The sequence below is a fragment of the Nelumbo nucifera genome, chromosome 2 (genome assembly GCF_055504915.1).
Source record: "Nelumbo nucifera cultivar China Antique chromosome 2, China Antique-T2T, whole genome shotgun sequence".
Taxonomy (NCBI): domain Eukaryota; kingdom Viridiplantae; phylum Streptophyta; class Magnoliopsida; order Proteales; family Nelumbonaceae; genus Nelumbo; species Nelumbo nucifera.
Window position 1 is genome coordinate 7498872 of NC_142650.1, and position 24987 is coordinate 7523858.

The 24987-nt window shown below is 39.6% G+C and overlaps 2 protein-coding genes across 2 annotated transcripts; both read right to left on the minus strand.

Annotated features, from left to right (window-relative positions):
* Window positions 1-7341: 7341 nt before the first annotated feature.
* On the minus strand, window positions 7342-10119 carry LOC104594805 (uncharacterized). Its single transcript, XM_010255289.3, has 2 exons — window positions 7625-10119; window positions 7342-7547 (listed from the first exon to the last, which is right to left on the minus strand). The coding sequence occupies exon 1, from the start codon at window positions 9304-9306 to the stop codon at window positions 7798-7800; it is 1509 nt and encodes a 502-aa protein (XP_010253591.1). The 5' UTR covers window positions 9307-10119; the 3' UTR covers window positions 7342-7547; window positions 7625-7797.
* Window positions 10120-21833: 11714 nt separating this feature from the next.
* On the minus strand, window positions 21834-24784 carry LOC104594806 (L-type lectin-domain containing receptor kinase VIII.1). The gene has a single exon (XM_010255290.3). The coding sequence runs from the start codon at window positions 24183-24185 to the stop codon at window positions 22026-22028; it is 2160 nt and encodes a 719-aa protein (XP_010253592.1). The 5' UTR covers window positions 24186-24784; the 3' UTR covers window positions 21834-22025.
* Window positions 24785-24987: the final 203 nt, after the last annotated feature.

The following is a 24987-nucleotide window of genomic DNA, read 5'->3' on the forward strand; positions in this document are numbered from 1 at the left end:
AGGCTACTTGTTCTGAATGAGTGGTAATAGTTTCTCAGGAAGGATACCTTCCAGCATTGGAAGTCTGTTGGATCTTAGGGCTCTAGATTTGAGTCGGAAAAACCTCTCTGGTGAATTGTTGCTCGAGCTTTCAAGTTTGCCAAATCCGCAAATAATTGCAATGCAAGACAATGCACTATCTAGAGATGTATCAGAAGGTTTCAGTCGCTTATTGAGTTTAAGGTATTTGAACCTCACATCAAATACTCTAGTCCCTGATACAAGTATGGTTCCCAATGCACAGCTGAAAATGGCTATGAGAACAGTGTGAGTACAATTTTGTGACGACTGAATCCACCCTCTAGAGAAAAAGGGGGAAAAAAAATAAAAAATCAACAGGTCCATTTAAGAACAATAAAACCTAATTAGCCTCGAAGTCAAAACCACGTGTAATACTAAAAAAATAAAAAAATTGCGCCCAATCGGCGTATTTAAAGAAGTGGATCAGGTACAAATTCTGCACCCAATTCGCTTATTCCCTTGATTGTTTTGCAAATATGAAATAACTTTACATCCATTGGGGGTAAAGTTTATACAGGGACTAGAGCATTTGAATTTCTTTTAGGTATGAAATTTGTATTACAAAAAGTGATGCAAATCTTATTCCCCTTCCTCACTCTTTCATTTTCTTCCATGTAGAGTGGTTGTCACATCATCCTTCCCTCCAAACAAAGCAAAGTAAAATTTGTGAAACAAGATTTTTCTCATCTTCATTCCAACACATTTACAGGTAAATAAACATAAACTTCATGCCACGAGACATTTTAAAGAAAAATCTTAATTAAGATGAAACTTCTAAAGGGGAAAAGAAGCAAATATTGTCAATTGTCACGTAACCCTTCCAAATCACATGGGACTCGTGAAATCTGGATCTCATTGGATAATCACCTGAAAATCCTTCTCCATTGACACCAAATAAAGCTAAAAGGGATCACGTCCTTGACTCCTACAAATTAATAACAGAAAAACATGAGGAAATTGAGATACCCAATGAAAGCATTTTCTTCCAATAAATAAACGAAAATAAAAGTATTAATCACCGACCTACATTTGAAGATATTGACTATTTAAGTGGCACAATTAATAGGGTAGGAGTACGTCTATAATTCATTATGAACCTTCCCAGATGATTCCCTCCCCCGGCCCACCAATTACAGTGATAAGTGGTAACCATTCTTTTCAACAGCTTTCAAATCCATTCTATTTAAATTTCCTTTGTCTTCAGTCTAAACCTAGATTATGAAGTGGCGATGGTAGATGGCTGGTGGGTGGTTTCTAGTAACCATCATACTCGTGACAATGATCACAAACCATGTAGAATGATGGTTAGAGAGCAGTAGAGCACTTCTGGGTGCTGGCCAAAGAGTCCCGACCAAAATCACTTAACAGGGCTTTACTTTTACCTAATACACAGGGTGTTTAGACCTGTACTCTGTAGGCTCTATCCTTTTGTCTTTAGATTAGAAGATCGTCTTGATTACTGTTTATTTCCCTAGCATTGCAATAATAATAATAAAAATGGAAGTTGATTAGGGCACATCCCCTTTTTTTCGTTTCTGATTAAATGGGCATTGCATTAGCGAAAAGACAAAGGAGTCACTGTTGGTTACCAAAGAGATAAAAATCAAAATATGGGGTGTTTTTGTCTTTTAGCGGACTTACTCACTATTGATCTGGGATGTGCCCCCATTTATTGGTTACCATCAAATCTTATCTCTCCACCAGGCAGACTTTATAAAGAACAGACACATTGCATATAGACCTGCTCACGGGCCAGGCTAGGTTTCGGGTTTAGCCATGAACATTTTACACTGTTTTAGTCTTGGGTTTCTGGCCAGGCCCATTCAAACTTTGGCAAAAGCTCAACCCTATTCCAGCCTATTAACAGGTCTAATTGCAGAATGCAGATGACATTATCTTAGCAAGAATAGCGGATTCAATCTGGTATTTGTTGATTATGGTCACTTGGTTTCCCTGTAGGCTTGATTAAATCCGATGTGCCCTCCTCTGCCCTTACCTCTTAATCCTGCTATCATGTGTATTATATAATGCCAAGAAAGAAAAATCAAGAAAGCGTAAGGGTTTGGAATCAGAATTGGAATGGGCTATTCTGATTCCAACTGTTTGGTTAGACAGAATTGAAATTCAATTCGTATTCTTACTGGGATGACAGTCCTCCATTTGAGGGAATGGCCATTCCCTGCCTCTCCCTTAGGAATGAAATCTCATTCTTACTGATTCCCATTTCTATTCCTATTCCTGTCTGGACCAAACAGACTACGAGAATGGATCATTCTATTTCTGATTCCAATTATAAATGCAAACCAAACAGACCCTAAATATGGCTACAGCTTTTTGATAAAATGGGCTCGAATCTCATTGAAGGTAATGACCAAATGAGCTTTCTACAGAAAGGGTATGATACGATAAATCAATACCTATCAACATCAAAATTCTCCATATTATTAAATTAAATGGTGCATCCTATCTATCTTGCCAACCATACTTAACCATGCTGAAGACAGAAATGTAATATCATGAGTGAGGCTGGCAAGGAATGCTCCTCGATATCTCATTTAATGTTTGTAAATGATTGCCTTTCTTTACGAAAAGCAATAAGGAATCAAGTAGAAACTCTGACAATTTTATGGGTCTGTTTGGTTTGCAGTTGGGATTGGAATCGGAATCATAATCAAAATCTTAATGGTCTATTCTCATAGTCTGTTTGATTCACACAAGAATGGAAATAAAAATTAATCTCTGTAGGAATGGGATTTCATTCTCAAGAGAGGGGCAGAGAATGGCCATTCCTTCAAATGGGGGAATGTCATTCCAGCAGAAATAGAAATGGGATTCTGATTCACCCAACCAAACAGTTGGAATCAGAATAACCCATTCCAATTCCGATTTCAAACCCCTATTCCTGAGAACCAAGCGGGGCCTAAATAACTTATCGAAGCCATATAAAGCCACATTGATCAAATCCAATTGTATACAATGGCTTCCTCAATCCTACCCAAGCTATATGCAACAAGACTGAAGAAATGCAAAAAAAAGAAGCTTTTGGTGGGAAGGAAGAGATGGAAAAAAATGAAAATATATACTACTTCTTTGAACAAAATTTGTAAAAACAGGAAAGATGGAGGAGGGTTGGGCATAGGGAAAGTAGAGGAAATGAATAAGACAATATTTGCAAGTCAAGTCTGGAGGCTTTTGAGTAACCCAAATAGCTAGTGGGCAACAATTATGAGAGCAAAATATCTCAAAGAAGATAGGCCATATAACATATAAATTAAGCAAAACTATTCTGAATAAGGAAAAAAAGATAGGAGCAATAAAAGAAATGAGGCTGTACATCTTGTGGGCAGTCAAACACATGCTCTTGGAAACCCATAGATATCAAAAGTCAAAGTGAAAAGCGCTCATGGATGTTGATGCAATAAAATAGATAATATCTTTAAATGAAAATGTGCAGAAGCAATTTTGAGAACACCAATATAAAATTTGGGAATGGACCAACTCCTATATGGAAGCCAAGCAAAGTAGGTAGTTTCTGGGTTAAGTGAGCTTACATGGAAAAATAATCTTACAGCAACAACCAAAATCCTCTAATGAAAAACATCAATTTTGATATGGACCATGAACATGAAGGTCCCACTCCCACCCACCCAAATATCAAATGTTCATGTGGAAACTATTTATGCAACGCCTCCCACCTACTGGACAGAAACTATGGGCGAATGACACCTTGATGGGTTAAGGAATCAGAATTACAGCTTTGACAAGTAGAGTAGAGAAACAGAGCTCCATCCTCCATGCACTCCACTACACAAGATGAGAAGAATATTACCAAGCCAAAAACCGAAAGGTGGATCACCTTTTGGTGCAGTCAGATGCGAAAAGGAATGCAAAGGAAACAAGCCCATGCCACATGGAACCAATTAATGCTTTTCTTTTCTAACAGATCATTCACCTTTTTACAGTTTGTTGATAACCTTATAATATTCTAGTATCATGTATTAGCATTTAACTGTTTTGCTTTTGGTTAAATAAAAACTTGTTCACAAAAAAAAAAAAGAGAAGAAAATCAATCTTTTTTTTTTTATTGTGATAGGTTCAGAAAATGAAATAACTAGCTCTGAATCTGATGTTGTTTTAAGTAAGTAGTGCTAAAAAAGTAAGAACACCCAAAGAAGCCACTATGGAATACGGTGGAGATTTGATTCTGTACTTAATTCCTCCATTCTAATTCTATTATTCTAACCCATTAAATCCACCCTAATCTAAACGAATAAGCAAGTTGTGACCAACAGATCTCGGCCTTGGTGTGCCCAAGAAGGATTACACCGCAACCCTTTATAGGTAAGGGAACAGGGAACGGGGTTACTTAAAAAAAACGAAATGAGTGGAGGGACCAGGGAGGAAGGAGACAAGCAAGTTCTGGTTCTATCTCTATCTCATTTGCAATTTTCACAAACGAAAGAAGGGAAATATCTGGAGCAACTTCACTTCAAACTTTCAAACAGAATTAAGGGTTCCTTTTATTTTTTAATTTGATTTGTCATTTGAGACAAGTTGGAAACATGTTACTTTCTCTCCATTGAATGGGTTTTTAGAAATACGTACTGTAGGCTGTGGGGCTGTAGCTGTAGGTGAGCGTGGGCACAAACCACAATATATAGAAATATCTGGTATCCACTTGTTGATATTGAGAAATTGACGTAGTGTCTTACATAAGCTAGCGCCTTGCTTTAAACCACATGAAAGGAAAGCATCGCAAAAGAAAAATCAAAAAAAAAAAAAAAAACAGAAGAAGAAACCCAGCACGTTATCAATTTCAATTATATATATATATATGTTGTTTGACAGTTTCATTTCTAATTAGTCGTGGTTTTCAAATATTTTGATAAGTCTTTGGACCAAAAAAAAAATAAAACTTTGATAAGTGAAGGACAGTGTGGATGACTGATGAGGCCCATAAGCATAAGCATAAGGGGGGGAGGGTGGGAATTGCTTGGCAAACAAGGCAGTCCCAGCCAAAACAACATAGACGCCATCCTTGACTTTGCTTTGCCTAATTGGTTTATAAAAAAAGTCTTGGTGCTTTCTTTTGATCCATTATTGCCATATCTCTGAATCACAATTATTGGCTCCACGGCTCTCCTTCACCGTCGGATTCACAAATGATTGTAGCACAAAAAGACGATGAGAGATAGAGACTCATCATGAAACCTTTCATTCTTTGAATTGAAAAGCAACAGCACTTTCATACACAATATTAATTATCTTCTTCTTCTTCTTCTTTTATTTATTTATTTCTTTTGAGATGAGCCATTCCTCTCTCTCTCTCATGGTGCCTTATTAGTCTAGTGTAGAAAAATAAAATAATGAGATACTACAATCCTTTCTATCAAGTCTCTTCTTATATAATAATAGATGACATTTTACGACTACGACTTGAATACCCTCCTGCCAATCCAACAAATCAAAGGTTTGTGCAGGGCCTGGGGGATGCCTACACAGACTCTACTCTAGTTTTCTATCCGGGTGATACAAGTTCCATCACCAGGCTGAAGCTGAACCGGACCTTTCCACCACAACCGACAACTCAATGAGTTTATCCGTCAAAACAATGCTGACGTGGTGTACTTTGATTGGCCCACTTTTACGAGTAGACAATTACAACTCTCTGGGAACAAAAATCCACTTATTAACAACGCATGTACTATGTAGGGAGAATTGTCATCGGTTGGTTGATTCGGATGTGATTTATCACCGTCCGAAGCAGCAGCTAGCAGTGCAGTGCACATAAGATAGGATAGGAATTAGGGCCATGGTTGGTTCCATTGAAGGGATGGGAATTGGGAATCAAATATCAGATCCCCAATTAATAAGGGTCACCCATACCATATGATAAAAGCCAATCAAAATTTCCCCTAACATTAAGAACGTATAAGATTCAGAAAACTCGCAAGTCTAAAACAAAATCAAGATGTCAGATGCGTTGTCTTTCTCATTCTGGTGTCACATCTCCATTCCACTGAATTGAGATTTGAGAAAGCGGTTGTCTACGTACCAAACTGCAAAAGCACTTACTCAATCCGAGTATAGACGAGAGACGAGAGACGAGAGACGACCCACTAGCTCAAATGAAATGGTCAAACGGCGACCCTCCCAGTCCCAATAGGCACAAAATCACACCCAACCCCACGTAACTGCAACTCCCCGTGGTAAGAACGTGCGTGCACCATGCTCTATCCCACAAACCATACCATCCTACAGATTACAATATCATCTGCTTGTTTAATCCAAAAAATCCCAATCCCTCCGTCCGCCGTTCTTACTGTCACCTCACCGACTGGAGTTTAAGAAAATCAAATCATAATCAATCCATCACTTGAGAGAGAGAGAGTCTGTGTGTGTGAGGAAGTGTATCAGTTATCGTCCCATATATAGACCAGGGCCAGGCCAGACGAGACTGTACATCTTTTCATGCCCAACATTATAATTAATTCCCACATCTGCCAAAGCCAATCCTTTTTTCTCAGGTCCCAGGAAGGAACAATTCAATACTAGCTAAGAATAATAACTCCCATAATCGCCTACTGAAGAGTCTTCGCCCCAATTGGCTCGCAACAATTTACAAGTGTAGAAAGTCCCCTATGATATCTACTTCATATCCTGTAAAATGATGACATAGCGGCTACCTTGTGACATGATAAAAGGAATGTTATTTTCAGCCCCTAACTAAAACTAGGTTTCCTGGAAAGTCTACACTAAAAAAATATATCAACCTGAGCTAATAGCTATAGGAATCCAAGTACCATCAAAGAGCGCCTGGGTGAAGGAAAAATAGCAACCATGCATCCTGAACAAATAGGGTGGGGCACAAGCACAAAGAATTATGGATGGCATCCACATTTTCCGAAAACGCATTCTAAAAACGCCAACCCTGATGAATTGCATGATATTTGATACCTTCAACTTTTATGATTGAGGCCTCGCCTCTGGTGAATTAAATAGTTGGGCACCATGAAAGAAGGATTACTGAATACAGCACAGTGCCGCCCCTTTGGATCATTAAAGAAGGATTGGCTAGCGCATTAGAAAGAATTAGCATATTTAGGATCATCATAATGGCAGAGGCTTAATTTTGAAAAAAGACCAGACATAACAGATTTACTAAAACCCACTGCTGAACACATTAGAAAATACCAGTTCCAATGGAAACAATAAACTTCACCTACACATCCATAGGTACTTGAAAAAATAGACAGCACCTACCCCTTGAAGAATCAAACATGCAAAAAGAAATTAATGCCTATAGTCATATTCACTGTTTATTTATTCCAAAGAGAACAATTTCATCGAATCGCAGCACTAAAAGACACTTCCACATGACATAACCATGATGAATGTCTATACAATATTTCTCCATCATGCTTAGGAGATAATTTAGTCTGATAGAACATCTTTCAGACACTAGTACACCCAGGGTCTGCAAAAACCTAGTTAACAGAAACAAATATGATATTAACTTCATTCTAATTTAAAAGAAAAAGAAGTTAGGTTGCAAAATTCTTACCACCAACTTTATAACTTCAAGTTTGAGGCTCCAGAACAATCCCATAGTTGCAAGAGAGTGCCCAATAAAGTTGAACTATTTTCCTTCTTAGATTTCATTTATGGTACAAAGTTAGCAAATAAAGAAAACTGGCCATGGTATCCACCCTTACATTTCTCAAATCAATTATTCTTTCAAGTCAATAGTAGCTCGTTGGCTCCAAGGTGAGGACGAAGGCACACTCGAACCTCATGTTCTTCTGGTCCCACACGGTGCTTTGGCACTAAAATCTCTAGCACTGTTCCTGTCTCATCATAGTATGCTTCTAGTGTTGCATCTTCTGGAATACGAGCTGCAAGTGGGATTTCCCTTATGAACTCTCCAGGAGGGCAGTGCTCAGGAGATGGATCAGTAAGCTTGAACGTCCTATCATGTCTCTTGATGAATGGCATGCGGGCTGTGCTCACACAAGATATCTTTACAACCCCATGAGTGAGTGTGTTTCTCCAAGAAACTTTCACCCTTTGAAGATCAGCAAAAGGCACACTGACGATGATCAAATACCCTTCTTCATTCTCATAAATGGTTTTTGCAGCTGTAACAGGGCCATGTATATTCCTCATTACACCACTAAAATCGTTCAACCATAGTGGCTCAAATGGGTGCATCTCCATGTCTGGAACTCGCTCAGAATGCGAATTAATAGGCAAACAACAATCGTCATCAATCCCATGTGGGAAAAAGTCCTTCCTCCTCTTGTTGCTAACAGGCGAAAGGTCCATACCATCACCATTGACATGGTTAGATGGTTGAGTTGACAAATTCAAACCAGATCCATTAAGCAATCTCCTTGGGTGGGAGTGTGTGTTACTCTTTATTGGAGGAGGGGGCCTCTCAAGCTCGAAATCTGTGTTTGGGAGGTTCCTCCAGGCAGCAAAATCACTTGCTTCAGGTGGGATGGAGAAGTTCAAATCCCGTCCTGTCAGCTCCATCCATCTTTTCCGCTCTTCCTCATCAAGACCCATGAGATTTGGCGACCGGACAACCTCAATACCATGCACGCATTGGGGGTTTGAGAGGCCCCTGTAATGCTTCCTCTGCATCCTGTGGGATCGGACGAAGCCCTTGTCCACGCTGAATGGAAAGGGCCGCTCCCCTTGGCGGGAGTGCCCATTCATGTAACTCCGTAGCTGCATCTTACCGAGAGCATTCTCAGGCCTTTCTTTGAAGACCCACATGTACATGTTCTCCATATCATGCTGAACCAAGAAAACATCAAGCTGGAGGTCCAACTTATCAAACCCAGAAACCCCATTGCTGTCCCGGGTAATCTTCCCCTTAGATTTCTCATTCAGAACAGGCTTGAAGTAGAAAGTGAAGAAAAACCAGGCGCCCCAGATGGTATCAACCCGCTTGGCACATTTCCGCCCAGTCTTAGGGAGATGAAGGAGGGCCTCTGTCTCATAGATCTGAGACCCAAGACCGACATCTAGGATATCACATGCGTCCCCGTTCCACGGCTGGGGAGGTGGGCTCCTTTCGGCCGACAGTGGGAGATTGATATCGGGCGGGCGAGAGAGGATTATCTGCCGATTCATCTCGCGTTCCGATTCATCGTGCGAGTTGGAACTTGAATCCATGGACAGGAGAGTCGACGGGTGATGATTCTCCATGGATAGGGTTGTGAGGAGAGTTTCTCCCATTTCCCCCCTTTATCTGTTCTAGGGTTTCTTTTTTGTTTTCAAAGCTGGTTGGGTGGAATTTCTCAGTCCACCCGAGTCAACTATGGCATCTCATAATTCATAGATCAATTACAGAAGGAAGACACAAAACAAACCCCAAATTCATCAATCAATTTCACCAGGAACCCAAAAGAACGACATTAAGATACAGAGGTAACACCAGAATCAAAATCCCTAACTAAGAAAATCCCAGAGAGGTTGAACAAGGACATCAAAACAAAATTAAATCAAATCAAATCGCAAACCCAGAATATCCTGAAATTGGTCGAAAACAGGAGACAAATATGATATCACGGGAATTGAATCCATCAAGATGAAGATTTTCAGGGGACGAGCCTAAAAATCTAGAAACCCTAACCCTAGAAAAGAGAAAAAGAAACCCAGACGCCCAAACGAAACTAAAAGGATCTTCAAAGATTACCTTTTCATATAGGATGTGAATCCCTTGCAACAGAGACCTTCACAAGCGATACTCATCTTCTTCACCCAGTTGTTCCGTGACTTCCGTCAAAACAAGCAGAAAGAGAGAGAGAGAGAGAGGAACGATAACGGATTCTGTTTAAACAAAGTACAAACCTACACCAGGTAAGTTGGTAACACCGAAGTACATAGTCCTTGCCTCCTTGGTCCTTACAAGGTAGAGCCGTTTGTAAAATCGCCGTCACCGTTAGTTAATGGTAACGGTAAATACGGATATGAGAGGAGAGGATCAGAGGAGGTCAAACAACGCGTCGAAGGAATAACCGAATAAGGGGACTTGGGCATCTGCTTTGCCCCTCCTCTTGAATTGATGAGATCCCATATTTTCTTCTCCTTCTCGTGGTGGACTGGTACCTGTTCACGGGCCGGGCTTCGGACAACTTTACACTGTCTCGGATTCGGGCTTCCGGCTGAATTCATTAGAATTTCGAGAAAAGTTAGGCCCAAACCCGGCCCATGACTAGAGGACCGTGGACCATCCCACAACAACAACAACAATAAAACCCTATTTTTTCTCTCTCATCGATTTTTGAATTGTTGTTGATTTGGATAGTCAGACTGTTCAGGCAATTGGTTCCATTTTACCCTAAATCCGGTCTCTAGCAAAAAATTGTTGAATCGGTCAACGATCTTTTGATCAAGGCGATTGAACCGTTGACCTGTCAACCTATTCAATGGTTTTGGCCACTTTTTTTCTTTATTATTATCAGAATAAACCATCTGTTCAAACTGGACGAACGAACCATTGGCTCAAAAACCAATGGTCAGAACGATTCCGTTTTTGGACCGTTTTTTAAAACAATGGAAAAAAGAATTTGCTTTTGCGAGTGATGTGGGCATGTGGGATTTGATGGAACATGCAAATGCAATGTGTGTGTGTAAGCTTAATTATGTTGGCAAAATGGTTTCCATCTTTTCAACGCTTTTAGACATTTTATTTATCTATAAAAAAATGGAAAGAGAAGATGCATTCAATTTAATAAATGAGAAGATTAGAGTATATATACTTTGTTTAATTAGTCTCCCATTTGTTTGTTTAAAGTTGATAACACTACAAGATGATATGATCATGAATCATGATGCAGGCATATATCTATATATATGTTGCCTAAATCTAAAAAGTGAAGTGTGAAGTGGTTATTTGTTTTGTTTGGTGGAGTAGTAGTAGTAATTAAGTTATAGTGGGTTAAGAATAAGGATCATCTTATATTATTATAAATCATTGGCTTAAGTTAAAATATATAACTACTGAGGCATAGCTCTAAAAGTAGATCAGCTAGACACAAGCTAGAATTAAAGAATATAGATTCTTGTGCTTTATATCTCCATTACTTAATTTTACGGTTGATGGTGCAAGCTTATTAGGAGATACACCGATCATCTAATCTAGTTATTGTCCTACTGTTTGTTTATTCAAAAGTTAGAGCAAACATATGAACGAGTGTGAGTGTTCCATTCCAAATAGGAAAGGAGTGTTTGTTCTTGTTGTTTGTACATACACATAAAATAAAATGATAGTTTGTGTGTATGTGTGTCTGATAAGAGCAAAGAAAGGAATCTTCTTTATACGGATTACGGAGCGCGGGGTTTTCATCTCTTGGAATTGACCTGATTGATCACTAATTAGAGATGAGACCATACTGATACTGACAATTAATGACTCACAAATTGTAGAGTTTGATGCAATGTTTGCAGTTTGATTTGCAATGGCACCCCGCACCCCCAAGCGTCCAATAATTCAGTGAGGGGAGTTTGAGTCGATACATCGATTGCACGTGATTATTCCTTTGGCTCACTTTGGAAGGAGTACAAATACAAATACATAGAGTGCAAAATCTTACATTTTGTATGTATTTGTATTGTACATATTTATATTTGTATTCCTTTAAAATGGAGCCTTAGGAAAAATTTCTTGTACTTTGGGTCTAGTGTCACTTTGGTATGTGAACTCTAAAAGACACAAAAGGATTGCATTTGAAAAGAGAAAAGGATTTGGGACACTATTCAATAAAGTTTGTTAATGTTTGTATGGTTGATAGAGAAAATTAAATGACACTCGAAGGACATTTGTGTCTAAAAGACACATATTTATATTTTGTTTGACTGCAGTCCCAAATCCTTGCCTTTCTATTCAAGAAAGTTGGGGTCACTAGAATGACCACTGAGACATGACTCAAGCTTTCTTGAATAGAAGAGAAAAGGATTTGGGACTATTCATTTTTTGTCAACGTTTAAATGGTTAATAAAGAAAATTAGATGACACTCGAAGGGTGTTTGTGTCTTTTCAAATGCCACTTAATGACTGGTTAGCGACAAGTACTTGACACGTTTTGAAAGTTTGGGTATTAAATTATGGTGTTTTAAAGTTCGGAGACCAAAGTAGCACTAGGCCCAAAGTACGGGGTACTAATGGGAAATTTTCCCTATTCCATATTGTAGTGCAGCACCAAAAAATTGCATTTTGTGCTATTACTTTAGAGCTAGGGTGATTTTTCGTTTTCATGAATGATTTTCTGCCACAAGTGGTGTACAATTTATAGTCATCTCTTCGTTTAATTTGCTGCACCACACAAGACCACCACCTAACCTTCCTTCCTCCAACTGCAACACAACCCATATCCTTCATCCATTTTGACATGCCCACATTTTCCATGAATCCCTGCTCTAGGTGGTTAACTTTTAATATTGACCAAGGGGTGTTCTTTTTTTGGATTTTGAGAGGGGGAAAGTTGGTCAATGGGATTTTGGTTCTCATTGACCAAGAATTCCATGTTCATTTTTCAGATTTATGTGGGGGCCAGGGAAAGTTTATTTTCTTGGTACCCATCTCCTAGGTGGATAAATAATTTTTTCACCTATGAGAAAAGTTTCTAACACTTGAATGGGACAAAAATGCCCCTTTTAATAATGAATTTTTATGGCTAAAATGGTCATTGCCTTATTTTCCTGGAAAATAAAAGAACATGGGTAAATGCACTTACTCGGATAAGTGTTTCCTAGGAAAAACTTACTTAGATAATTGCATTTACCCAGATAAGTAATTTACCAAAAAGTGAACGGGGGAGCCTAAGTACTAAGTAGGGTTAATCATCCACCAAAACAAAAACTTAGTGACCTGTTCATGGGTTGGGCTTCAGGCTCAATTCTTGAACATTTTACACTGCTTTAGGCTTGGACATTGGGCCAGGAGTAATCAAATTTTGGCAAAAGTTCAACTCGAGCCCAATTAATGAACAGGTCTAGATAAATTTATGATGCTAGAAACTCTCTTTCCAACAATAACATTTTCCTAAATTCGTATTTTATGTAAAATTATATTTTTATTTCAATAATTGCTCTATCCGCTATCTCACAAAAAGTTTCTTAGGCTGTGTTTGGTTGCAGTGCAAATTTATTTGCACTAGTACAAATGCATGGGAGTGCAAATGTAAAAAATGTAAATTCTGGTTTAATTTTGTTTTGGATTTTACTTTATTCTGCTTTGTCTTAAATTACTTCATTGTACTGCAGTCAAACAAAATAAGATACAATTTGAAACAAAAATAGGTCCGAATTTACACTCAAATCATTTGCATTGATATGATTTTGCATAAATACAAATTTGTTAACATTGCAACCAAACACAGCCTTACATTCAAACAAATACCAGGTAGAACTTGTACAAAGTCCAAAATCCATAAGACTCAGTTTGGAAGGAGTATAAATATAAATTTGTAGAGTGTAACACCTTGTATTTTGTATTATTTTATATGCATTTGCACTGCACATATTTTAATTTATACTCTTTCCAAATTGAGCCTTAGGCATAGTTTGGGTAGAGTATAAATACAAATATACTCATTGCAAAAGCTTATATACAGTCCTTCTACACCTCCTTGTATTTATATTCTTCCCAAACTGACCATAAAAATTTAAAAAATAAATAAATAAACTGGTATGAGAAAACATCAGTAATGAAGACCCAATAACCATTATTCTCCTTTCACAAGAAAATCTCAAGAAAAATTAATATTAATTTTCAAATAGAAGATTACTTAAGAATGATTTTTTATTTCCTCATAAACTCAAGGCACTATCCCAACAATCTCTACCTAAGCTTAAATTTCATCAATAACTAAAACACAACTTTTATATCTTTTTTAGTCCAAGCTCATCATCATACATGCCTATAGTTAGTTAATGTAATATATTTTTTAGATGATCATCTTTATTATCAGCTTGTATAGATATTATTAGTTCAATAGAGCTAAGAGTCTGATTTGTATTTTTTTAATCTTAAGTTATTAGATCCATACATCAAGCTCTAGATCACTCTGAAGTAGGAGTGATTATGGGCCAAGCCAAACTTAACATATAGGGCTTAATTTAGGCCTGGGCCCGACTGCGTTTTCAGGCCCACAAAACTCATATATTAAAAATATGTCCGAGGTAGGAATGATGCCTCCTACTCCAAAGTCCAAACCTATTAGTCATAAGTTGGAGTAGTAGTTGTTACAAGGAAGTATAATCATGCAAATTGATGGCAACACCTGAATAGAGAAGATAGATGATGATACATATAACAAATAAACAGATTATAGATGGTTTGGTATGGATTGAGACCATTAAAATATAAAGCGACTAATAATTAATAAGATTACAGTGAAATATGGAACCTGAAAGAGAGCCAAATTACTTATGAAATGACAAATATATATACATCTTTTCATTGTCGTTATTCTTGAGAGGAGAGTCCTAAAGGTGTTTTTTCTTTATTTTCCAACTTGGTACAAACCCAAGCATCTAGCATTCTTTTTCTTTAATTTATACTTTCTATTTAGTTATTTAGTCAGTTATCCATTTAAGTTTTATATAATAATACTAGGAAGCAAAGTTTCATTCATAATAGTATGGAGAAAGAGAATAAAATCATTTTTAAGAGTGATCATTTCCAGCCTGACCCATCCTAAAATTTTTTAGGTATCGCCTTGGTTTTGTGTTCAAGCTCAGCCTGTAATATATTAAATATAAGGGTAAAATTTTTAAATTATTTTTATGGTTTAGTTAATTGATTAACTCTATTTTTATTGTTTACATATTGTCTTAAATTATTTCTAGTTTTTCTGACAATTGTTTAAAACCTCTTTTATTATTAATTTTTCGTTCCGTCATTACATGTGATATTACGTGATTGATATATTTTCCAAAAATTTCTAAAACACTATTTCATTTAAGTCCACTCCATCTCTATCTCCTTCACTGGCGAGGGATCTGCCCAGCCCCAGACCGATTTATCGATCGCCATCAGGGGCGGAGTTAGGATTTTTTATTGACAGGGACAAAACCTAGAAAACATGAATAGGGGGGGGGGGGCAAAAACTAAGAAATATGAATAAAGTGACTAAAATACAAGTGAAACTTAAATAGATTTAAAGAAAATTTTGAAGTCATAGGGGGGCAATGGCTCCCCTCCGCCACCCCCTGGCTCCGCCCCTGATTGCCATGCAGCGCAATCGATGTTGGGAACACCAGAGTTCATAGCGTCAGATTTGTACGAAGAGGAATACATAGAAATCCACCTTCAACACACCGGGGCTATACAGGCATTGATGCCATCTCTCTCTAGGTTAGGTTTCCCGGCAAGGTCCGGCTTGCCCAAACCTATCTCACACTCGATGGAGAAGAAGAGAAGTACACGGAAACCCGTTGAAGCTCAACCACATTGATTTCTGTTGCATGATTTTCCGGTAACGATATCCAGTTTTCTCTGGTTCTCTCTCTCTCCGCCTCTTCTCTTTCTCTATCTGTCTCACTTTTTCCAAAATCGACGATGTCATCTCTCATAATTTCAACGTATTTTAATTTCAACAAGCAAAGTAAATTAAGCATAAATCCACAGAGAATGGGGAACGAACCCTTTTACCACCACTCTGATCTCTGTCCCTTGAATGGCCTTTGCCATTTTTTTCTCTTCTTTCTCCTCCCCATCTCTTTTTGTCTCGTCTAATTCCTCGTTTATACCCAACTCTAGGGTTTTTTGTCCATCCACAGAAAACCATATTCCTAGGAAATCCCAACGGCTTATTTCGATTTTGTTGCTCCTTACTATAAGCGGTGGCCATGGATTTTCTGGTACGTTTGTCTCTCATTTTGATTTTATGCTCGTTATTCCTATCTATGTTTATTTCTGATGGTACACGATCTGGCCATTCCTAACTGGCGATGGACGAGGCACCTGTGAGGAAGAAGATGAAGGATCCTGGGGGATTCACCCGGCGGGAACACTCTGACGATCAAGTTAGTAACTTAGACTGAGAGCTGTGAGAGAGAGTGAGAGAGAAAGAGAGTTGCCAAGAAATCAAAGAGCTAAGAGTGATGATCACGCGATCCCCTCTACCTTGGGGGTCCTGGTCCTTATATAACGGTCTTCTGACATATCAAGTGTAACTGCCTCCGAATCCCTGTTGCGGCGATCTGTTGTCAAATAACGGCTTGGCGTGGCTGGCCGTTACCTGTCAGAGCTGTGCTGCTGGGCAAAGGTAATTGTTGCAGAGTACGGTTCTGCCAGACGCCGCCAGGTGAGAGACGTGGGTGCAATCTGGCAGGTACGGTTGTCAGGGAGTGAATCTCTCACGATACACCGAGCTGCTCTGCCGCGAACCACCTTACACCAAACTACTGGTGATGCGTCGAGGTGTTTCTCCGAGGTGGGTCTCTTCGGTAGCCTAAGTTTAGGCGGGAGCGAACTGATCCTAGTAAAGGGGCTGACAAGCTTAACCTGAGGTGTCTTCAGCTCGGGATGCTCCCTATTTGGGAATCTTAGCTCGGGTCGTCGGAGTATCGTTTTGCCATGAGCTGCCACTTCGAGCGAGCTGTCAGGCTGGGTTGTACCGAGCTCGTTATGCTGAGTTGTCACTTATGTCGAGTCATGTCCATGTGTCCCCTTATTACGAGGTCGGGCCAAATCACCCTCCATCAATTTCCATTTTTTTCAGGATTGTTTTTTAGTTATGAGTGTAGGCTTTTCCATTTTTTTCAGGATTTTCTAGTACTCTGCTTTGGTTCTGAGTGTCTTTGCGTTTTGCTTTTTTTAATTGCTTGCTACCGTTTTTGTTTTTTTCGTTTGCGTGATTACATAATATGAGTATTGGCTCTTGAATAGATCTGATGTAGAGAGTGTTTGGTTCTGTTTAAGTTTATTGAGTAAACGTTTTATATTTGTGTGATTGTAAAACCATGAAAAGCAATTAATGATGTCATTTATGACACAGGCATTATTGGCACCATATCAGCAAATTGTCAATAAACACTTATCTGTTTCGGTAAGCTTCATTAACGGGAGAGGTACATAAAAATCAATGTTTGCAACAGTTTCAGGAGCTTCATTAAAGAGCAAGACACAAACAAATCAATGTTTGCTTTGCTTTTGCAAACATAACGGATGCACATAATAAGGCCTTTACTGATGGAGCACATATATGACAGTGTTTACTAAATAAACATAAATGAAATCAAACACATACTTATTTGAAGTTTCACACAACAAGACCTCACCAGCAACTCCAAGGGTAAGCAAATTGGGCAGGGGAGTAACTAAATTAGATGCTAACTCACCTTCTCCTCTGCAAAGTCCACGACTTTCAATTGACCGATTGCCCAAATCCGTTGACTCAAAACCTGCAGTAGATCGGCGATCCCCAAGGATTACTGTTACTCCTGATGTAAGTTGAAAAAAAAGCTCTAGAATCTAAAAGCATGTAAGTTGAACAAAAATCTCTAAAATCTAAAAACTAGATATCTTCAATTTTGTGTTTTATATGGAATTTCTTTGGCTTGTCATTGGCATTGTCATTTGGTCTTGATTTTAAAAACAACCACGAGTGCTGAAGGGATCGGAACTACAAGCTAAATTGAATCTTTCTCAGGAAGATTTGAAGAAGGAAAAAGAGAAATTAGCTTATATTGAGAAAGAGAGAGATTATGCTCTTGAGGAATTGAAAGAAGCCAAGAGATTGGCTGCAGAGGCAAATGAGAAGCTTGGGGAGGCCTTACTGTAAGCGGTGGCCATGGTTTTATGCTCAAATGGAAACAAACCCAGCTATAGGATTTTGTTGCTCCTTACTGTAAGCGCTGGCCATGGTTTTAAGCTCATTTCGATATCGTGGGTAAGCATTCGACCGGAAATTCACATTTTTGTAGGAAGCTTCTCGTGTTGCCATCGGACCCATGTTTTGTTACTGGGACATGGAGTCACGGAAGAGAGGTGTTATTTTGAAGAAGGAGAATAAAGGGTAAAATAGTTATTTTTGTTTTTCGTTAGCGGACCTTAATAGCAAGGAAGTTTTAGACAATTGTTATAAAAGTTAGGAATACTCGAAGACAATATGTAAACAATAAGAGTAGAGTTAGTCAATTAACTAAATGATAAGGGTAGTTTATGAAATTTGCACTAAATATAATTATGTATGTATTATGATGATGCGCGTTTCGGCAGTTCCCTACTAGATGGCATCTCGGATGCCAAGCTGGTGGCTTTCTTGCTAAGAGGCAATTTATATGTCGAGTTGGAGAATTTCCTCGTCGGGAAATGACTCGGATGCCGAGCTGACTAGGCTAGCGAGCTGAATATCCTTCCAAAGAGCCCTACAAGGAGGCAGTGTCAGAGTATCCTGGGTTTCTTTCCGGGGTGGGTACTCCGATGCTTAAGTCAGTGAACTGGAGATTTTATAAGAGAGTTGAAAGTAAAAGAGTTAAAGGGTTACGAGAGCTGAGATGTGCATCTTACTTCTTTTCTTGTCAGGTTGGAGGTTAGGCCTTTATATAGGCATTGCTTGGTGTGGGATTCACGCATCACATCTAAGTTCTCTAGGAGGTCATGCCCAACCGGTTCAAAGTCCAAGGAGGTAGCCGTGCACGTAGACTAGCCTTCGCGCCTTGCTCGATCTCCTCCGGAACATTCGATATGGGACCAACTTCCAAGAGACCCGGTAGTGGTGGATCATGTATGCAGGATTGGTTGGCGAGCACGTCTCGCAGGTCGCCACTTGGACCTCAATTAGGTTGGCAAGTCCTCGAGGGAGGTCACTCCTCGCGTCGAGGTCACTTCGGCCGGTGATGAGGTACTACAGGTCGACCCTAGACGAAGTGCTTCTAACCGGCCTAAGTTGTGGTCGAAGTCGCCATGTCAACGACAAAGGTAGATTGCTAGGTCGGGGCGAAGACGAACCACAATCTGAGACTCCAAATCATTACTTAGGTGATATCTTTGTGTCATCCAACTATTTCAAAATGCCATGTATCATGATGTCATTAGAGGGTCAAATCCACCCTCATCATATTATATTATTTTATATATATAATTATTATAAAATGAGACCTCATCATATTTTGTTATATAATTCTTTCATATATTTATGTATATCTACCAAAATCTAAGTAGTGAGTTAGGCCAAAAGACCGACCCGGCCCATGATCAATCCAATTGCAATGATGGTTTTTCCATTTCTACAAAAGAAACCATCATTTCCCCACTTACTCCCCACCTCTCTATTCTTGCAAGCAAGAATAAAAACAGAACAGATGACAGTATATAACGTCTTTGACCAAACAATTCCCAATTTTTGAGTTGAGCCTCCCATTTCCAAATCCTTTTACGACCTGTAATTGTATATCACACACACCAGAATTGAGGGGTTCTCGATGTGTTTTGAGACCCAAAGACATAAATTTATATTAACAAGTGATTGAGTTACACAGGGAGTCAAACCGTTGCAATGGAACCAAACCGATACAATTTATATAAGAGAGAGTGCCAGTTGCATTCAGGCAAGCTAGACACGACGTGTGTCTCTTGAATTCTATCATTCACACGGCCAGCTGACAATGAATTGATAGCCTCCACTGTTTGGTTGCAGTTGCTTAAAGGACTGATTGTGGAAAAATTACATGCACTACTTATTACTTAACGCCCATTTGATTTGCAGTTGGAATTGAAATCAGAATTGGAATGAGATATTCCTATAATCTGTTTGGTTCATATAAGAATTGGAATCCACTGGAATAGAATCTCATTCTTAAGGGAGGAGGAAAAAATAGTCATTCTAATTCTGACTCCACCCAACTAAACGATTAGAGTCAGAATAATTATTTTGTGTCCAATTTCAGACCCTAATCCCATGAACCAAATGGGTCTTAATTTCTATTCGAATCTTCAGATTGGATCGGATTCGGATCACCACCCCTTATCCATCTGAGAAGATCTTTTATTTATAAATATATATTTTATAAATTTATTTATTATAAAAAACATATATATATATATAATGAAAATGATTAAAAAATACTTGTATTTTTTGTTTTTATTTTATTTTATTTTTCTTTTAATAATTTATTAATTTAAAAAAACAAATCGGATCTGAAATCGGATAAGATCCGAAGACCTGCTTTACCAATAAGATTCAAATTCAAATAGAGTCCTATGTAAGTATGCCTCCTACAGACCGTCCCATTTTAATTAAAACTCTCTACGTACGTACGTAGCTGTGACGTTTAACTTTTTTCTGGGGAACTTCAGCTGTGACTGTACTTTGAGATTTAGAGATTGCCTCCAGTCCACATATTCATAGTCATCCTTTGTTAATCTACATTCATTTATCAATAAGTATTGTTTCATTCATATTATGATATATACCCATCACTACTAAACTACAAGCAAATTTATTTTTATGGTTCGAGGGAGTTTGGACTTTGGACCACCTCTCTGAATCGACAGAGTTTGTGTACGTAAACCTTTGATGATCGCCAATGCAAGCAACAAGCTTGCATGTGTGCTTGTTGGAGAGCTTTATCGGCTTTAATAAATCATCTATTCATACTCAAGTGGATACTGAAAGCATCAACTTTTCATTTGCTTTTTTTTTTTTTTTACTCATTGTATATGTCAATGCTAAGGATTCAGAGAAATTAAATATAACTTATAGATGAAAATTAAAAAAGAAAGAAATCACATGGCATCTCTCTCATTGCCTCATTGGTATTATCCTTTAATAGTACTACTTCAATTGTTCTTCAATGCTAGACAGTCCAGCAAACCAAGGGCCCGGATGCCTTCATCGTCAAACTCCTTATGACATGACCTCATTATGTCACTTCTTCCACTGCTTAGTTGGGCTTGGGACTTGGGATATCTCGAGATTTACAGCTTAAAAGTTAAAACCCATTAAAGATAAGATCACAAGACAAGGAGGGATGTTGAGGAGAAACCCAAATACATTAGAAATCAGGGAGATTGTAATCTATAGTGTGGTTATTGCATTGGTTAGTACTTAATTAGTACAAGGAGGAGGGAAAAGGGAAGGTAGAAAAGGAGCCCAGGGGGAAAGAACCACCGACCACATTTCACATTTGTCTTACTCTTACAACATCTCTCTCTGCTTTTAACTTTCCTTGTGGGCTAATAAATAAATACATTTAATTTACTATATCTTATTTAGCCAATAGGCAATAGCCATAGAATAGAATAACCACAAAGTCAAGTATACACTCATTCTCTTTTTACCACTTTACCAACTCTCTACTCAACTTATTCTCTTTTTTTGACTCGCATTGCTTTGCTTGTGAAAGCAATCACCCCCTCACTCAATGACTCAACTTTCCCATCCCATACAACCATTATCCCCATCAGGCAATAAAGAATTTTTTATTATTGAAACTGGAGAAGAAAACGAGTACTCCCACCATCATTTATATATGATATATTGATGAATATTTTTATGCCAACTACAAGCTTTTGAATACTATTGATGTACAGAGAATTAGTAGAGTTCATATTAATTTGATGGCAACTAAAGCAAGGAAAGATGGTAATACACACAGTATAGTTCACTGATAGTCCTCCGGATTGGTTAAGGCAGGAATTTTTAAGCTTCATCTCAATTCTATGAGGAAGGATTATATGTATGTATATATATATATATATAGTTTTTGATTGGCTAATGAATGCTTTCAAGTACAACTACGACTACTTCATCCAACAACAAGCATCAAGGAGGACTTAATATTGCCTCAGCATTATCATCCGTACGTCACCTAAATATCTCAGCTCTCCATTTTATTTGGTTTACATACAAATCAAATGAATTTACATTAGTAGAGGGTAAAAAGAAAAAAGAAAAAACTAAAACATTGATGATCAACAAATTAAATGATGATGGAATAAAAAATCACACTATTCCACCACCATTGAAGCTTCGATTCGAGGAGCAGGAGGAGGTGGATAGGGTTATCATCCCATTGCAATCAGATACACTATCCTGTAAGCTCATCAGTAGCTGGGATGTGCTGAAACTCATGGAAGGCTTTGTTCTTGGGACAATGGGCACTTCAGCCTCGCCCACAAGCATCTGAACCACAGCTCTCATTGTTGGCCTAACCAATGGGTCAGGATGTGAACAAGCAAGCCCGACCAACAGCACCCTCACCATCTCTCCCTCATCAAACTCACCACCAAGCCTCACGTCCGCTGCTCCTAGTAACCTCCCTTCTCTGTGCAAACTCCACACCCACTCCACCAAATTACTACTCACCCCAACAACTTTTCCGACCCCGGTGGTCTCTTTCTCTATGGGTCGCCTCCCACTCGCCACCTCCAGAACAACAGCCCCAAAGCTGAAAACGTCAGTCTTCTCCGTAGCTCTCCCCGTGAGGAGATACTCGGGAGCCAAGTACCCCATTGTTCCCGCCGTGACTGTCGCATCGGGGGACTTGTCGTGCTCCACCTGCCTTGCTAAACCAAAATCCCCCAGCCTGGCATTGAACCCTTGGTCCAGCATTATGTTGCTAGTCTTCACATCCCTGTGAATTACCTGGTTTTCACATTCTTGATGCAAATAGGCCAGAGCAGAGGCGACGCCAGTTAAGATTTTACGCCTATGGTGCCATGGAAGGGGGGACATCGCTTCGAACAAAGCCTTATCGAGACTTCCATTGGGCATGAAATCGTAGATTAGTAGGATTTCTCCCTTCTCTTGGCACCATCCTTGGAGCCGGACGAGGTTCCGGTGCCGTAGAGTCCCTATTATGGAAAGCTCCGATAGAAATTCAGTCTTGCCCTGACCTCCTCCTTGACTACATCTCTTCACAGCCACCAGCTCACCGGTGTCCGGGATTATGCCCTTGTACACGGTCCCGAATGCGCCATGGCCTATGATTCTGGACGAATTGAAGCCCTTTGTGGCCAACTTCAGCTCTCTGTAACTAAACTCTTTTGGGGTCTTAATGATATCTGGCGCAAGAGACTCGGTTTTTTTGATCGATTTGAACTTTTTGGAGAATAACCAGATGAGAGCACCAGCAAAAACTGCGAGAAAAAATGCTCCAGCTGTTACCACCCCTGCAACCGCGCCGGGTCTTTGCTTACACAGCTGGTTATGACAGGATGACTTGCTCATCTTTTCTGGGTTCTGGGCGTCGGTAGCAGAACCAGTAGGAGCTGAAGAAGGAGTTGATGGGTTGGACGTGTTAGCCGTTGGGATCATAGAACTAGCCATCGGGGTTATGGAAGTAAGCGTTGGAGGTGGAGGAGATGAGCCAGTAGGCGAAGCTCCATCGAACGAGGAACTAAAGCTCCACCATTCGATGCTGTGAATCTCAGTACTCCCCTGAGTCGAACCAGAGAAACCCACGAACATGAAATCGTTCACGAACCGATACAAATCGAGAGTGAATGACAAAAGGGGATCGGTTGGACGGAGATTTGAGTAAGAAACAGAGACATTAAACAAGTGAGTGGACCCATCATAATCAATCCAAGCATTCACGAGATCTCCGCTCTTCAGTTCCACATTGACTGCACCCAAATCGCCCACCTGAAAAGAAACCAAGCTGTTTAGATCCACGCCAACATGGTTCCCGTTAATGTCCTTGAATTCCACGTCCATCAGCGTGTCAAATTCAACGGCAACGAACCCACTCCTTCCAACTAGGCCAAGAAACCCACCAGCGTCGCCGACCGTCTCATCGTCCGGTGAGATTAGAAAGGCAAGTCCCCCACCGATGGAAGATGGGTTGAGATTATTAACCGAGAATGAGAAGAAAGTCGAGAAAGAAGCCAGAGAATGAGTCCCCGGCTGACGGAACCTGACGGGCTTAGCGTAGAGGACCCTCCCTGCGCCGGAATTGGGGACGGGCAGATCGCGAGTTAGACGTACGCTTCCATTGTTCAAATGGGCATCTCCTAGAAGTTTTAGACTACTCAGAGTTAACGTTCCAAAGTCGAATGCCGTTGTTTGGCCGTCAACTCCATCGCCGGAAAAACCCAGAAAAAGAAGCAAGTAGAGGCAGACGACGCCGGAAAAGAAGTCCTTCAAAAACAACACCAACATTGTTATTCGTCCCAATGATCCATTACGTAACACAAGGGTTTTCTTGTCTTGAAATTCCACGGTTCTTTTGCACAGTAGGAGAATCGATCATTAGAGAGAGAGAGAGAGAGAGGGAGGGGGGAGATGATGTGTAATTTATATTTTGGATATTGATTTTAATCGACCAAGAAAACAAGGGGAATACTAAGGCCGGGGAGGATCCAAAGGAAGATGACGAGGACAGGTGGTTTGGCGAAGAGACGCGTGTCCACCTCCAACGGTTAAATTTTGGGCGAGATAAGGAATACAGACACAGACGCAGTAGAGGGCTAGAGGCTAGAGGCTAGAGGCGGAGTTATTAATTTATTAGCTCCGACCTCCAAGTAAAGTAAAGATCGCTGCACGTGAGTTTAGTCAGCAAAGCCAAGAAGGAAGGAAGGTTGAACAGTGTGGACTGACTCTCTACTGTTATCGTATACATTATAATTCTATTATAAGGCATAAGTCCGAGTTCAGATCGGGAGATGTTTCCAATAAACGGTGGAGATATACTGTGGGACGTTGTGGGGGCGCCTATGGGGCGCAAATGTGAAGTCCATCCATATTGCCATTATTACAACGGGTCGGTGCTTATACCATACGCAGAGTGCGCCATACACATACCTTCTTTCTAAGAGGGCTACACACAGCCGTGTTAGTGTGTGTGGGTGGGGATGGGGGAGGGGGGGAGAAGCACGACCTGAGCCTTTGTTTGATTTGTGGGAAGATTTTGGTGGGATGGGAAAAGATAGAATGGGATGGTGTAAAAATGTATCTTTCCATT